General features: G+C 36.5%; 1 protein-coding gene across 5 annotated transcripts in view; it reads left to right on the forward strand.

Annotated features, from left to right (window-relative positions):
* The window catches only part of SLC35A3 (solute carrier family 35 member A3), a 69,321-nt gene that overhangs the window by 39,870 nt on the left and 15,812 nt on the right, over positions 1 to 13,639 (forward strand). For 3 of the 5 annotated variants that reach the window (XM_032262963.1, XM_032262962.1, XM_032262960.1), the window contains exons 5-7: positions 2,812 to 2,980; positions 8,566 to 8,684; positions 10,759 to 10,892. In XM_032262963.1, coding sequence (XP_032118854.1) covers positions 2,812 to 2,980; positions 8,566 to 8,684; positions 10,759 to 10,892 — 422 coding nt within the window. Of the gene's footprint in view, positions 1 to 2,811; positions 2,981 to 8,565; positions 8,685 to 10,758; positions 10,893 to 13,268; positions 13,318 to 13,639 lie in introns of all 5 variants that reach the window. The other 2 variants (XM_032262961.1, XM_032262959.1) reach the window with 1 other exon arrangement.

Raw genomic sequence — 13,639 nt, forward strand, 5'->3', positions numbered from 1 at the left:
AGGCGGGTGGATCACGAGGTTTCACCATGTTGACCAGGATGGTCTCGATCTCTTGACCTCGTGATCCACCCGCCTCGGCCTCCCAAAGTGCTGGGATTACAGGCGTGAGCCACCGTGCCCGGCTGTCATCTGATTTTATATCCTATAAGTATAGATCACTCCTGGGAAAGCTTCAGGGATGATATTGGAGTTAAATTAGGTGTTTAAAGGTAATAATTATAATGAAATTTGCATGCTGAATACTTAGGTGCCAGGTACCCCATTCAGTGCTTACCCTGTATTATCTTATGTTAAACCTGTTTAAGGTAGATATTATTCTTCCCAACTTACGAAAGAATGATTGAAACTGAGAGAGGTTAATGAAATTGCTTATGATACCAATCTAGTAGTGGCAGAGCCAGAAACCAAATCTCTTTAAAACTGTTTTCACTATTTGTGTCTCAGTAGGTCTGAAATACCAGAAAAAGCATTACATAAAAGGTATATTAAAAAAATACAAATGGCCGGGCGCGGTGACTCATGCCTGTAATCCCAGCACTTTGGGAGGCCGAGGTGGGTGGATCACGAGGTCAAGAGATCGAGACCATCCTGGTCAACATGGTGAAACCCTGCCTCTACTAAAAATACAAAAAATCAGCTGGGCATGGTGGTGCATGCCTGTAATCCCAGCTACTCAGGAGGCTGAGGCAGGAGAATTGCCTGAACCCAGGAGGCGGAGGTTGCGGTGAGCCAAGATCGTGCCATTGCACTCCAGCCTGGGTAACAAGAGCGAAACTCCGTCTCAATTAAAAAAAAAAAAAAAAATACAGATATTGATCTGTGGATGAGCACAAGCTAAGTTAAGGAGTGGTGATAGTCTTCTTTGGTCAGAACAAAGAATTCACAAAGATATAGTGAGAGATGAAATTACAAAATACAGATTGGTCCTACATTATACATGGTCTTCAGTATTGAGACAGGAGCTTGGTCTTGACTGCTTTTGGCTGTAAGGCCTCACTGGAGAGTTGGAAGGCAGAGAGGCATATCAGAGAAATCTTAGAGGCATGCAGGGCAGATTGGAGGGGAGAAAGACTGAAGGAATGGAGAGGAGTTAGAAAGCATGACAGGGACCCAAACTGGCAGGCTAATGGGATTGGAATGTCCCACAGCAGTGATGAAAGAGTTGTTAGAAGAATCAATATGAGTGTAAGACCAGTAAATATCATAGGGAATGGTGAGTAAGGAGATTAAGAAACCTAGGTTTGAATGGTGGCATTTTTAATAGATATAAAGGTATCAAAAGGCATGTTTGCTCTGAAGAGGAATGGGTACATTTTAGTCACGTTGGCTTTAAGGGAATAAGTTTCTGGATAGCAGCAACTGAAATCTTAGACCTGAGCTCAAAAGAGATGTCAGTGCTTCTATGAATCAACTCTCTAGGGTAGAGGGGATTTCTATAAACTATGCTGCAGAACTACACTGTCCAAGAGGGTAGCCAAAAGCCATATGTAGCTATTTAAATTTAATTAGTTAAAATTAAATTAAAATTTCAGTTCCTTGGTCGCACTACCCACATTTCAAGTGCTCAGTAGCCACATAAAAGTCGTGATTACCCTGTTGGGGGGTGAAGATACAGAACATTTCTATCATCACAAAGAGTCTGTTGGACTAGAATAAATATAAAGATTAGAGGAGAGAACCCAGGAAAAAAGTAGGTAGTTTCAAGAGATAAGGAATGAGTATCAACTTACTCATAATAGAGAGTGAACAATTTCGTTATTAAAAATTAGTTAACACATTAATTGAAAAGTCTTTGATAGCTATGAAAAGTACAGTTTGAGAAGGAAAAATGGCTTTAAGATGTCCAGCTAGGTTGGGCATAGTAGCTCACAACCATAATCTTAGCACTTTGGGAGGCCAAGGCAGGCAGATTGCTTGAGCCCACGAGTTTGAGACCATCCTGGGCAACATGGTGAAATCCTGTCTTTACCAAAAAAATACAGAAATTAGCTGGGTGTGGTGGTCTGCACCTGTAGTCCCAACTACTGGGGAGGCTAATAAGGTAGATCACCTGAGCCCAGGGAGGCTGAGGCTGCAGTGAGCCTTGATGATCATGCACTGCACTCCAGCCTGGGTGACAGAGTGAGACTATGTCTCAAAAAAAGAAGTCTAGCTAGTAGAAGATCAAACTGAGGAGGGAAGAAATAGATGCAAAAGAAAATTTAACAGTAGTTACAAGATATCAATTGATGAGATTAAGGGTCAGTAACATCCAAGCCATAGGGTACCATCCCTGGTGCAATGATCTGGGAAGCCCTTCCAACACATTTCATTTCTAGTGTCCTGTACTCAGAGTTTTCCCTTGCTATCTGTTGGACTGTCTTTTCCTGACAGTGTTTGGGGTTCACCTCCCAATCTTCTCTTTATTATACTTGATTTAGCACACCACTTTCCATCTGATCTCTACTTTTGCTGAGGCAGCAGAGAAAGAATGAGATTCTCATTCTTTATTTTACCTACATTTGAGATGTTGCTTTTTAATAAATTAAACTTCAAGGAATTATCTCAAGGTAACACTGGTCTCTGTAAGATATGAAATATAAAATATTTATTATTTCTATGGTACTTTTTGAAATTATAAGTTGTAATGTAATATATTATCACTGTGAGGAAAAAAATGATTGTAAGGTTTTATGTCAAAAGCTCTCCTCTGCAATCCCTAAAATGATATTGGTTGCATTTTTTAAGTTGTGGTCCAAAAGTGGGCTCTCAATATGTTTATGTAAAATATTATGGGAATTAAACTTCAATTTTATTTTTCTTCTTATTTAGTGGCCCTCAGATTCTCAACTTGATTCTAAGGAACTTTCAGCTGGCTCTCAATTTGTAGGGCTCATGGCAGTTCTCACAGCATGTTTTTCAAGTGGCTTTGCTGGCGTTTACTTTGAGAAAATCTTAAAAGAAACAAAACAATCGGTGTGGATAAGAAACATTCAGCTTGGTAAGTTTTAAATGTTTTCTAATAATATTTTAAAAGTGATTATTTTGTTATATTTAAAGATTTCTATACATCTTTAAATAAATGAGCCTTGCATAAAATCTGCTATTGATCCAAATATCTGGCAATGTTTTTGTCTTTTAAAAATTTTTATTTTAAATCAATGCCTTTTATTTAAGAATATGAAAAACTTACATCTGTGACATAAAGGTATATGTTTCTGTCTTTACTATTGGGAGCCTTAGTAACTTTATTGTTGGTTGCCACTTCTTTCACAGAAGTTTTTGCAAATAACTTACATATTTTATTCCTGGAAAGGATGATTAAGATAATTAAATGAAGGAAGTTTGAAATGATGAATTTTTGTGCCATTTGATTTTAAAATGTTATGTTTTAGCCCTTAAGTACTGTGGCATTTTTCTTATTGAAGGTAAATAGTTTAAAAGAAAAAACATCTCATATTGAAGACTTTGAACAAATATTTAAACTTCTTTTAGTATTATAATATTTAAATCCCCCTATGAAGATTCCAGCATTTAATATTCCTGGCATACATTCATTTTGGTTGATGGTATATAGAACTGCCCATGTGAAAAGCAACTCATCTGCAAATCAACACATTCTATTTTAAGCTTTTATCCTTGTGACTTTGAGGTTTACCTTTGACACTGCTACTTTTTTTTTCTGTCCATATACCATTTTATACATGAGGAAACTAAAGTGCAGAGAGTTAAATAACTTGTCTAAGCTCACATTACTGGTAAGTAATGGACTCAGGATTTGAATCCAGGTAGTGTGACTCTGTTGTACCTCATCTGTCTTGATCGGCAGTCATATAGGCCCCTCCAGGCCCTACGCATTAAATTGTCTGTATTTCTAATGGCCTATATTTTATGTCAAATCTTCCAAATTTTATTAAAGTTCATCCTTCTAGCTGTTTTCAAATAATGTAATAACAGATTGAACCTTCATTTTATCACATAGGATTTCTTTAAGTTTCTCTGCAAAATTTGTAGAAATGTGTCATTTTTTTTCTTGAAAATATTGAAGGTAAATATTTTTAATGCAAAATTTTATTAGCTTCTTTGGTTTGTCTAGATGGTAAGCTCACAGGCTTTAAAAGCATTAAGAAGTTTAATTCCCCATTTCAGAAGTAATGTGTCTATCGCAGAGGGGTTAAGAATACTTGGCTTTGAAGTCAGACCAGTCAAATCCTAATTTCAAGTCAAATCCTAATTGTAAGTCAAATCACTTACCACCTATGGGACCATAGGGAAGTTACTTAGGTTTCTCTGCTTCACTTTCCTCATTGGCAAAATGAACTAAATTATACTACCTGTCTCATGTGTTACTATGAGGATTAAATGAGATTAATACATGTAAAGTGTTTAGAATAAAGTGTCTAGGCCTGGCCCTGTGGCTCACTCCTGTAATCCCAACACTTTGGGAGGCTAAGGCTGGCATATCACTTGAGGTCAGGAGTTTGAGACCAGCCTGGCCAACACGATGAAACCCCGTCTCTACTAAAAATACAAAAAAATTAGCTGGGTGTGGTGGCGGGTGCCTGTAATTCCAGCTACTCAGGAGGCTGAGGCAGGAGAATCACTTGAACCTGGGAGGTGGAGGTTGCAGTGAGCTGTGATTGTGCCACTGCCCTCTAGCCTGGGTAACAAGAATGAAACTTCGTCTCAAAAGGAAAAAAAAAAAAAAAAAGAATAAAGTATCTTACGTATAGTGAGCACTAATAAATGTCAACTGTTTTTATAAATATGCAATATAAGAAAAAATAAATAGTCAAGGTTTGTGTGAGTTGCCTAAACTTTTCTTGAATTGTAAGATAAAAATGGAAGACAAAGCAGAAATCATGATTCTAATGTGCTTCATGGATTTCTTATTCTTTGGTGACCACATAAGCTCCAATGCTCATAGAAAAAAATAGTAACAGACTTAATGTTTTTGAAAGAATACTTAAATAATTGCCTATCACAATTCAAAATTACAAGAACAAACTAAAACAATGTAATAGCATTTTTCAAACATCGAATTGTCAAAGATTAACATGGTAAGATCTAACATTAGCCAGAGAATAGAGAAGCAGTAAATCTATTACCTGTTGTTGCCAGGAGTCTAGATTGATATGACCGTGTTGGATTTCAATCTGGGAATATTTGCCAAAATTTTAAACACATGTAGGCTGTAATGTAAGAATTCCAAGTCTAGATAAGGATCTATCCCATAAGAGCACAAAGATAGATGTCAGGATTATTGTTTCAGCCATTGGTTACAATCCAAAAAAATAGGAAACATTTAGAGGACTAGTTAAATAAATTATTGATATAATATATAGTGTAGTGATTAAGATCATATTCTCTCCTAAACCCATGATTTACCAGTAGTGTGAGCAAGTTATGCAACCGCTCTGTGCTTCAGTTTTTTCATCTATAAAATGAACATAAAAGTGTCTACCAACTAGTGTCATATATGGGTTAACATACATGAAGCACTTGGAATAATTCCTGTTACATGCGGTTATATATTTTCTATTGTAATCCATACAGAGGAATATTATGCAACTGTTAGAATGCAGTAGATTTGTTCATACTGACATGTATGACATATATGTATCCTTCTATAATGTATACTTTTTTTAGTAATTACAAAGTCTTACTTTTTTAAATTAAAAAATTTTAGCCAGATGTGGTAGCTTGTGCTACTAATCCCAGATACTTGGGAGGCTGAGAAGGGAGGATTGCTTGAGAACCAGGAGTTGGAGATCCAGGCAACATAGTGAGACCCTGTTTCTTAAAATATATAGATATGCAAAGTGGGATGCAGTGGCTCACACCTGTAATCCTAGCACTTTGAGAGGCCAAAGGAGGCAGATTGCTTGAGCTTAGGAATTGGGGAGGCCAGCCTGAGCAACACCACAAAACTCTGTGCAAAAAAACCCACAAAGATTAGCCAGGCGTGGTAGCATGTGCATGTGGTCCAAACTACTTGGAGGCTGAAGTGGGAGGAACATTTGAGTCCCAAAAAGTCCAGGCTGCAGTGAGTTGTGATTGCGCCTCTGCACTCCAGCCTGAGTGGCACAGTAAAACCTTTCTCCAAAAAAAAAAAAAAAAAAAAAAAAAAATATATATATATATATATATATATGTATGTATGTGTGTGTGTGTGTGTGTGTGTGTATGTGTATACACGCACACATATGTTATATATGCAACTCAGCTGATGGTATTTTATATATGTGTGTTTATGTATTTTATATATGTATGTGTTCAAGACCAGCTTGGCCAACATGGTGAAACCCTGTCTCACTAAAAGTACAAAAAATAGCTAGGTGTGGTGGCGTACACCTGTAATCCCAGCTACTTGGGAGGCTGAGGTGGGAAAATCACTTGAACCCAGGAGGCGGAGGTTGCAGTTATGCCACTGTACTCCAGCCTGGGCGACAAAGCAAGATCTTGTCTCAAAAAATAAAAGGATAAAGCTGGCTTAAGTGGAATTTTAGAGCATTTCACATCCTTTTCACGTCTTTGTACCGTGGACTATTTTAATTAATTATGAGTTTATTTATAAAAATTGCTTTACCCTTGTACTCTTTAACTGCATATATTTCAAAGGCTACCCAGAAGAAGTGGTCCTATAAGCATGCATTTCTTTCTTTATAGCCCAGCAATGCTTCCGGGAATCTCTTAGTTCCGATAGTCATATGTTAGACTATGTTTTTGAGATGAGATTCAGCATGAACAAGACAGTTTCTGCTCTCATCAAGTTGACATTCTCTAACAGTGAAACTTTAGTAACACAGAATCTAATGTTTTCTATGACTATTTCTTAGCTGTGATGTTTTTGGATATTAGTTATTATTATACTATCAAAACAAAACTTTATTTATTTATTTATTTAGAGATTATCTCACTGTGTTGCTCAGACTGGAATGCAGTGGTAAAATCATAGCTCACTGTAACCTCAAACTTCTGGGCTCAAGTGATTGTCCCACCTCAGCCACATGAGTAACTAGGACTACAGGCATGTACCACTACACCCAGCTAATTAAAAAAATTTTTTGGGCCAGGCGCGGTGGCTCAAGCCTGTAATCCCAGCACTTTGGGAGGCCGAGGCGGGTGGATCACGAGGTCAAGAGATCGAGACCATCTTGGTCAACATGGTGAAACCCCGTCTCTACTAAAAATACAAAAAATTAGCTGGGCATGGTGGCGCGTGCCTGTAATCCCAGCTACTCAGGAGGCTGAGGCAGGAGAATTGCCTGAACCCAGGAGACAGAGGTTGCGGTGAACCGTGATAGCGCCATTGCACTCCAGCCTGCGTAACAAGAGCGAAACTCCGCCTCCCCAAAAAAAAAAAAAAAAAAAAATTTTTTTTGTAGAGATGGAGTCTTGCTGTGCTGCCCGGGCTGGTCTTAAACGCCTGAGTTCAAGTGAGTCTCCTGCTTTGGCCTCCCAAAGTGCTGGGATTTCAGGCATGAGCCACTGTGCCTAAAACTTCTTCTTCTTTTTTTTTTTTTTTTTTTGAGACAGAGTTTTGCTTTGTTGCCCGGGCTGGAATGCAATGGCGTGATTTTGGCTCACTGCAACCTCTGCCTCCTGGGCTCAAGCAATTCTCCTCCCTCAGCTTCCCAAGTAGCTAGGATTACGGGCATGCACTACCATGCCTTGCAAGTTTTTTTGCATTTTTAGTAGAGACAGGGTTTCTCCATGTTGGTCAGGCTGATCTCAAACACCTGGCCTCAGGTGATTCGCCCGCCTTGGCCTCCCAAAGTGCTGGGATTACAGGTGTGAGCCACTGCACCCAGCCTTGAAATTTCTTAATGAGGAAAAATGCTGTACCCCCTGCCTGAGCTTTTCTTTTTATTTTTTTTCTTTTTTTGAGATGGAGTCTCGTTCTCTTGCCCAGGCTGGAGTGCAGTGGTATACAATCTCGGTTCACTGCAACGTCTGCCTCCCAGCGATTCTCCTGCCTCAGCCTCCCGAGTAGCTGGGATTACAGGGATGCACTACCATGCCCAGCTAATTTTGTATTTTTAGTAGAGAAGGGGTTTCTCCATGTTGGTCAGTCTGGTTTCGAACTCCCACCCTCAGGTGATTTGCCCACCTCGGCCTCCCAAAGTGCTGCGATTACAGATGTGAGCTCCTGCGCCCAGCCCTGAGCTTTTATATTTGTATATATGAATATTTGAAAATCTAGAACTAGCAAGAGGAAGATAGAAGAACAATGACATATCCCAAATGTGAGCAATTTGCACATAAAATATTTGAATGGGCTAGCCATGTAATCATCTAATTTGTGCATTGTATTATTTTAGTGCTCCAAAGTTGGTAATGTCTGTTTTTTTTATATTCTATGTCTTTGTCTTTTTTTATTTGTATGTCTTTGTCTTGTAGTCATAATATAGTACTAAGTATACTTTTGTTAAGTTTACAAAAGCAAGTAAAGATTTTAAAAAGTAATCTAATTTTATCAAAAAGAAAAAGTTAAGTATAAAATTATTTGGAATGTCAGTGGAAAAATATATCTCTTCAGACAAACTAAATGATATATCATGTAGTCTTTACTTTTTTTTTTAGGTTTCTTTGGAAGTATATTTGGATTAATGGGTGTATACATTTATGATGGAGAACTGGTATCAAAGAATGGATTTTTTCAGGGATATAATCAACTGACCTGGATAGTAGTTGTTCTTCAGGTAAAGCATTTAAAGTCTTAGATTTAATGCTAATAAACTCTATTTTAATATAAAGAATCAAAGTAGCTCCTGATATACTGATGTGAGGGAAAAAGGTTTCTCCTGTTAGTGATCTCATTGTGTCTAGTTTATTCAAGGAAGTTAAAATAGAAGTGATCTTAATGCTGTAATGAAAACTTATTTTGAAAAGGGGTCTTTAATGAACTATGTGCTACTTAAATGTAACATAATGAAAATACAAGTTTAAGAATAAAAGAGTTGAAGCTAAAGGCAAATATATTTGATTTTTCTACAAGTCTTATCATTGTACAGGAAGTCTGTGATCAGCCATTAAGACCCAAGAAGCAGATCTAGATATTTAATTCTGTGACAGTTCATAGCCTCATATTGTAGTTACATATTGGAAAACTTCTGTCAAATTTAGTTTATATATAGCTTGAAATTGTTCAAGGGTTGAGTAATTAATTACATCTTCAAAAAATACATATTGAGAATTCTAGAGGATATAAAAATGAAGATACAAGTCACTGTCCTCAGAGCCTCCTGTTCTAGAGATGTTTGAAGCCTAAGAAGCAAGGTTCCAGAAAGGAAGGTGAAGACAGCAAAAGATAATTGTGTTTTAAAAGTAGATAGGATACTTCTATTTTTAAGATAACAGGAAAGGAGACAAGGATAAAGGAAAATTTGAAAACAAAATTTAAGAGAAAATTTGAAGTGGAGATAGGGCGAGTCAAGAGAGTTTATGCATGGATGTATCTTATTCCAGCAAAGAGAGGAAGCCCCCTTCTCTTAAAAAAGGGCTGAAGACACGAGAAAAATAAAGTTTGGTATAACTGGCATGAGGGATTCAATAGGGAGTAAATAGATGAACGACAACATTAGTAAGCTCAATTGGCATAATTTATGACTTTCTCTAAATAAAGCTTTGATCGTAGAAGAGCTGTTCTGAAAGTTGTTACAGGGCCGGGGACTGTGGCTCACACCTGTAATCCCAGCACTTTGGGAGGCCAAGGCAGGCGGATCACAAGGTCAAGAGATCGAGACCATACTGGCCAACACTGTGAAACACTGTCTCTACTAAAAGTATAAAAAAATTAGTTGGCCGTCGTGGTGTGTGCCTGTAGTGTCAGCTACTTGGGAGACTGAGGCAGGAGAATCGCTTGAACCTAGGAGGCGGAGGTTGCAGTGAGCCAAGATCGCACCACTGCACTCCAGCCTGGCAAGAGAATGAGACTCTATCTCAAAAAAGAAAGAAAGAAAGAAAGAAAGGAAGGAAGGAAGGAGGGAGGGAGGGAGAGAAAGAAAAGAAAAGAAAGAAAAGAAAAGAAAAAAAAGAAGGAAGAAAGGAAAGAAAGAGAAAAAGGGAAAAAAGGGGAAAGGGAAAAAAGGAAAGGGAAAGAAAGGGAAGGAAAAAGAAAAGAAAGTTGTTACAATAGGTAACCCAGATTTGGAAATTGATAAGTAGTCTTTGGCAGAAAGCAAAAGTGTATAGTATAGTAAAACCTCATTATTAAAGTAGCTGAAATTGGGAATTTGTTGGGGACCAGGTAGAAATTTCTTTCTACAGTCTTAAAAAGCAAAATTAACGCTGTGCTTTAGGAAGCTTAATCTGACAGCAATGAGAGCTGGATTTGAATGGGGAGAAACTATAGGAAAAAGGCCAAATTAAGAGGCCATTGAAAGGCTGTGACATGACTCCAATTACTAATTTTACTCAAAAGTAAAAATATTTCACTATTTAGAGTGACCAGTCCTCCCATATTTGTCAAACAAGTGATGTTTAATTACTAAATTGGATAATGATAGACATTTTATTTGTAATACGGTCAAACTCCATTATAACAAACTGCAGATTGTCCTGGTAGTTACTTTTATTAAATACCTTTTGAAATAAGAGGGTTATTGAACAAAACCTAGAAGTCTATTGGTTATAAAAGATGTTTAAAATAATCCCTTACTATAATGGGTTTGAATTTATAGGACAAAAGCCTAAAGCTTTATTCAATAATGAAATTGTTTGGAAATGCAGTTTTATATACGTGTTTAAAAAAATATTTTTTAAAAACTTCTGCAGGCACTTGGAGGTCTTGTAATAGCTGCTGTTATTAAGTATGCAGATAATATTTTAAAAGGATTTGCAACCTCTTTATCTATAATATTATCAACACTGATCTCCTATTTTTGGCTTCAAGATTTTGTGCCAACCAGGTAAAATATTCTTTTATATTTCTTTAAATCCCGAAAAGTATATACAAATACTAGAATTCTTTGTAAGGTGAGCTGATAAATTTGAAGAATCATTGAAATATAATTTTAAAAATTTATTTAACTATGTTTTAAAAAATATTTCAAATTAAATTCATGAAAGAAAGTCTCCTGAAAAGTTTTTTATACAAATTTGGCTGGCCAGAATTTTCCCAATAAATAAATCTGAATATTTTCCCTACAAAGTAAAAAGTCATATAAAAAATTTAATGTCATATAATGTCATAAAAATAAGTCATATAATGAATGACATTTTTAAAATACAGAATTTACATAACTAAAGTCAGGAGAGTGTATGACTTCCTTGAAGAAGACAGTTTATGTAGAGAATGTGGCTTGTGAGAAAACTCAATTAGGTGGTGGCAGGAAGAGCAGTTTGGAAAGGAATTATAGGAGGACTTAAAGGCGAGGCAGGAGACCCAGTACTCGGTAGTTTTATGGATGCTAAGGGAGAAGATAGCATCAGGAAAAATTGAGTGTAATGAATATCCATTACAGACGGTATTGAAAATTCTAATTTTTTGTTTATAATCCCAGACTAATGGGATTATATTTTAATTGCTTCCAGGACACCACTCTTGGTTTTCCTCCAACTTTACTCCTCTCCTGATTTTCTCAATCTCTAATCTTTGGAACCGCCCAAGGATCTTTTATGTATTTATTTATTTGTTTGTTTATTATTTATATATTTATATTTTTGAGACATCTCAGTTTGTCACCCAGTGTGCAGTGCAGTGGCATGATCGTAGCTCACTGCAGCTTCAGGTTCCTGGGCTCAAGCAATCCTCTGCCTCAGCCTCCTGGATAGCTGGGACTGTAGATGTGCAGTGTTGCCCAGGCTGATCTTGAACTCCTTACCTCAAGCAATCCTCCTACCTCTGCCTTTCAGAGTGCTGGGATTATAGGCATATGCCACTGTGCCTAACTCATTTGTGTTTTTGAGAGTAAAATAGAATTATGGTTGGAATTTGGCACTAGAAAAATATAATATGCTTTTTATATTTTTATATTGAACATTTATGGTTTTAATTCTTTTTTAGCAATCTAGACAATAGATCTGGAAAATACATGTTGACATCTGTAATTCTTATGAGGCAAAAATTTTAAAGCATTTCTGTTTTCAGCTTGGTATGGAAATGAATCACTTAGCTAGTGAAACCAGACTAATAGTGAACACTTATGTCTTAATTTCTTAATCGGAGTCTTATTCCCTGTTAATTAGATGAGGAAAGTATATGGCTTAATATAATTTGAGAATGTTTGGAACTTTCAGATTTTTAGATTTTACTTTAAAAAGCATACCTTTAAAAAAAAAAACTGAGCCATATGTAAAGCTGAGGTAATTAAATCTTTGAATTATGCAGGGAAAAAACAAATAAATGAACAAGTAAACCAACAGAGGGACAAAGAGTAGTAGTTTGGCAATGAGAAATACATCTGCCTGTGAATTATGTTTCTGAGGAAATATGTAAGGTTTGTTGGGTTGAAGACAGAAAGAAAAAAGACAATGATACTGCTATTATTGAATTAATGAAAGAATGAATATTTTGAGAATATGTTCAGGACACCAAGCCAGAAGGGGAAGTTGGATTTTTCCTAAAATAGATAACTAAGCTCTCTATCTTTATGCATCTTACTTTTGTGAAGAATCCATTTTCAGTAATAAATCTAATGACATTTTCTCAATCTTCATTCAATTCTATTCTAAATGTAATATTTACCATTAGCCCCATTCCACCTCCTGAAACTGGGTTTTTGTTTGTTTGTTTGTTTTGGCTTCTCTGAAAGGGTATGCCTATACTTACCTTTCTGTTTGTCTCTCTGGTAACTTGTCAATCCTTGCTTACTCTCTTGGCCATCTCATCCACTGCCATGTCATATCTGTCTTCTCTATGAAGATAAGTTTAAATTTCACATAAACTCTAGATCCCTTTATTCTATTGACTGTTAGACATCCCTGCTGATAAAATATCACTAGTACCCACTTTCCTAAATTATTTTTCTTGTGCTTGTTATTTTGCTTATTGGTATTACCATTCTTTCATTTAGGGTTGCATATTCTTTTATCAAAAGTTTATTAACGTGTCTACTATGTGCCTGCTGGCCACTGTGCTAGCTCCTGGAAAAGGAGTGCATGAATGAGACACAATTTCTTGTCTTCAAGGTCATCACGGTGATTGGAGAGACAGACATGAATAAATTACAACAGTATGATCAATGCAACAATAGAAGTATATATAATAATTCTGTTAGAGGATGCTCAAATCCTTGAAATAATCATTACATTCTGATAATTTTTTCCTTATATTTTTTACTGAGACAGTTTTCTCTCTCAGAACCATCTAAAAATTGCTGGCTTGAAAAACAGGTCGGTCTTCAAGTACATCCTGCTAAAGACATAGAAAGGAATCCTGCAGTGGATACAAAGGTAGATCATATAATGTTTCAGTTGAGCATGAACTTTCAGTCCATGCTATTGCGGACTTCCAGAAAGCCAAGAATAGTTCATATTGACTGATGAAGACAGTATCTAGTAATTAATAATTACCAAATCTTAATGTGGTAGCAGTTTCTTCAAGATACATTATAGGATGCTTTATGTTATCCTAATAATCTTATATGTATAGCTGCATTCAGGTCTTTTGAAAAGTCAAGTCAAATCTAGTTATTAATCATAACAGATAATTACT

The sequence above is a fragment of the Sapajus apella genome, unplaced genomic scaffold, assembly GCF_009761245.1.
Source record: "Sapajus apella isolate SASKATOON/1434 unplaced genomic scaffold, GSC_monkey_1.0 scaffold133, whole genome shotgun sequence".
In the NCBI taxonomy this organism is placed as follows: Eukaryota; Metazoa; Chordata; class Mammalia; order Primates; family Cebidae; genus Sapajus; species Sapajus apella.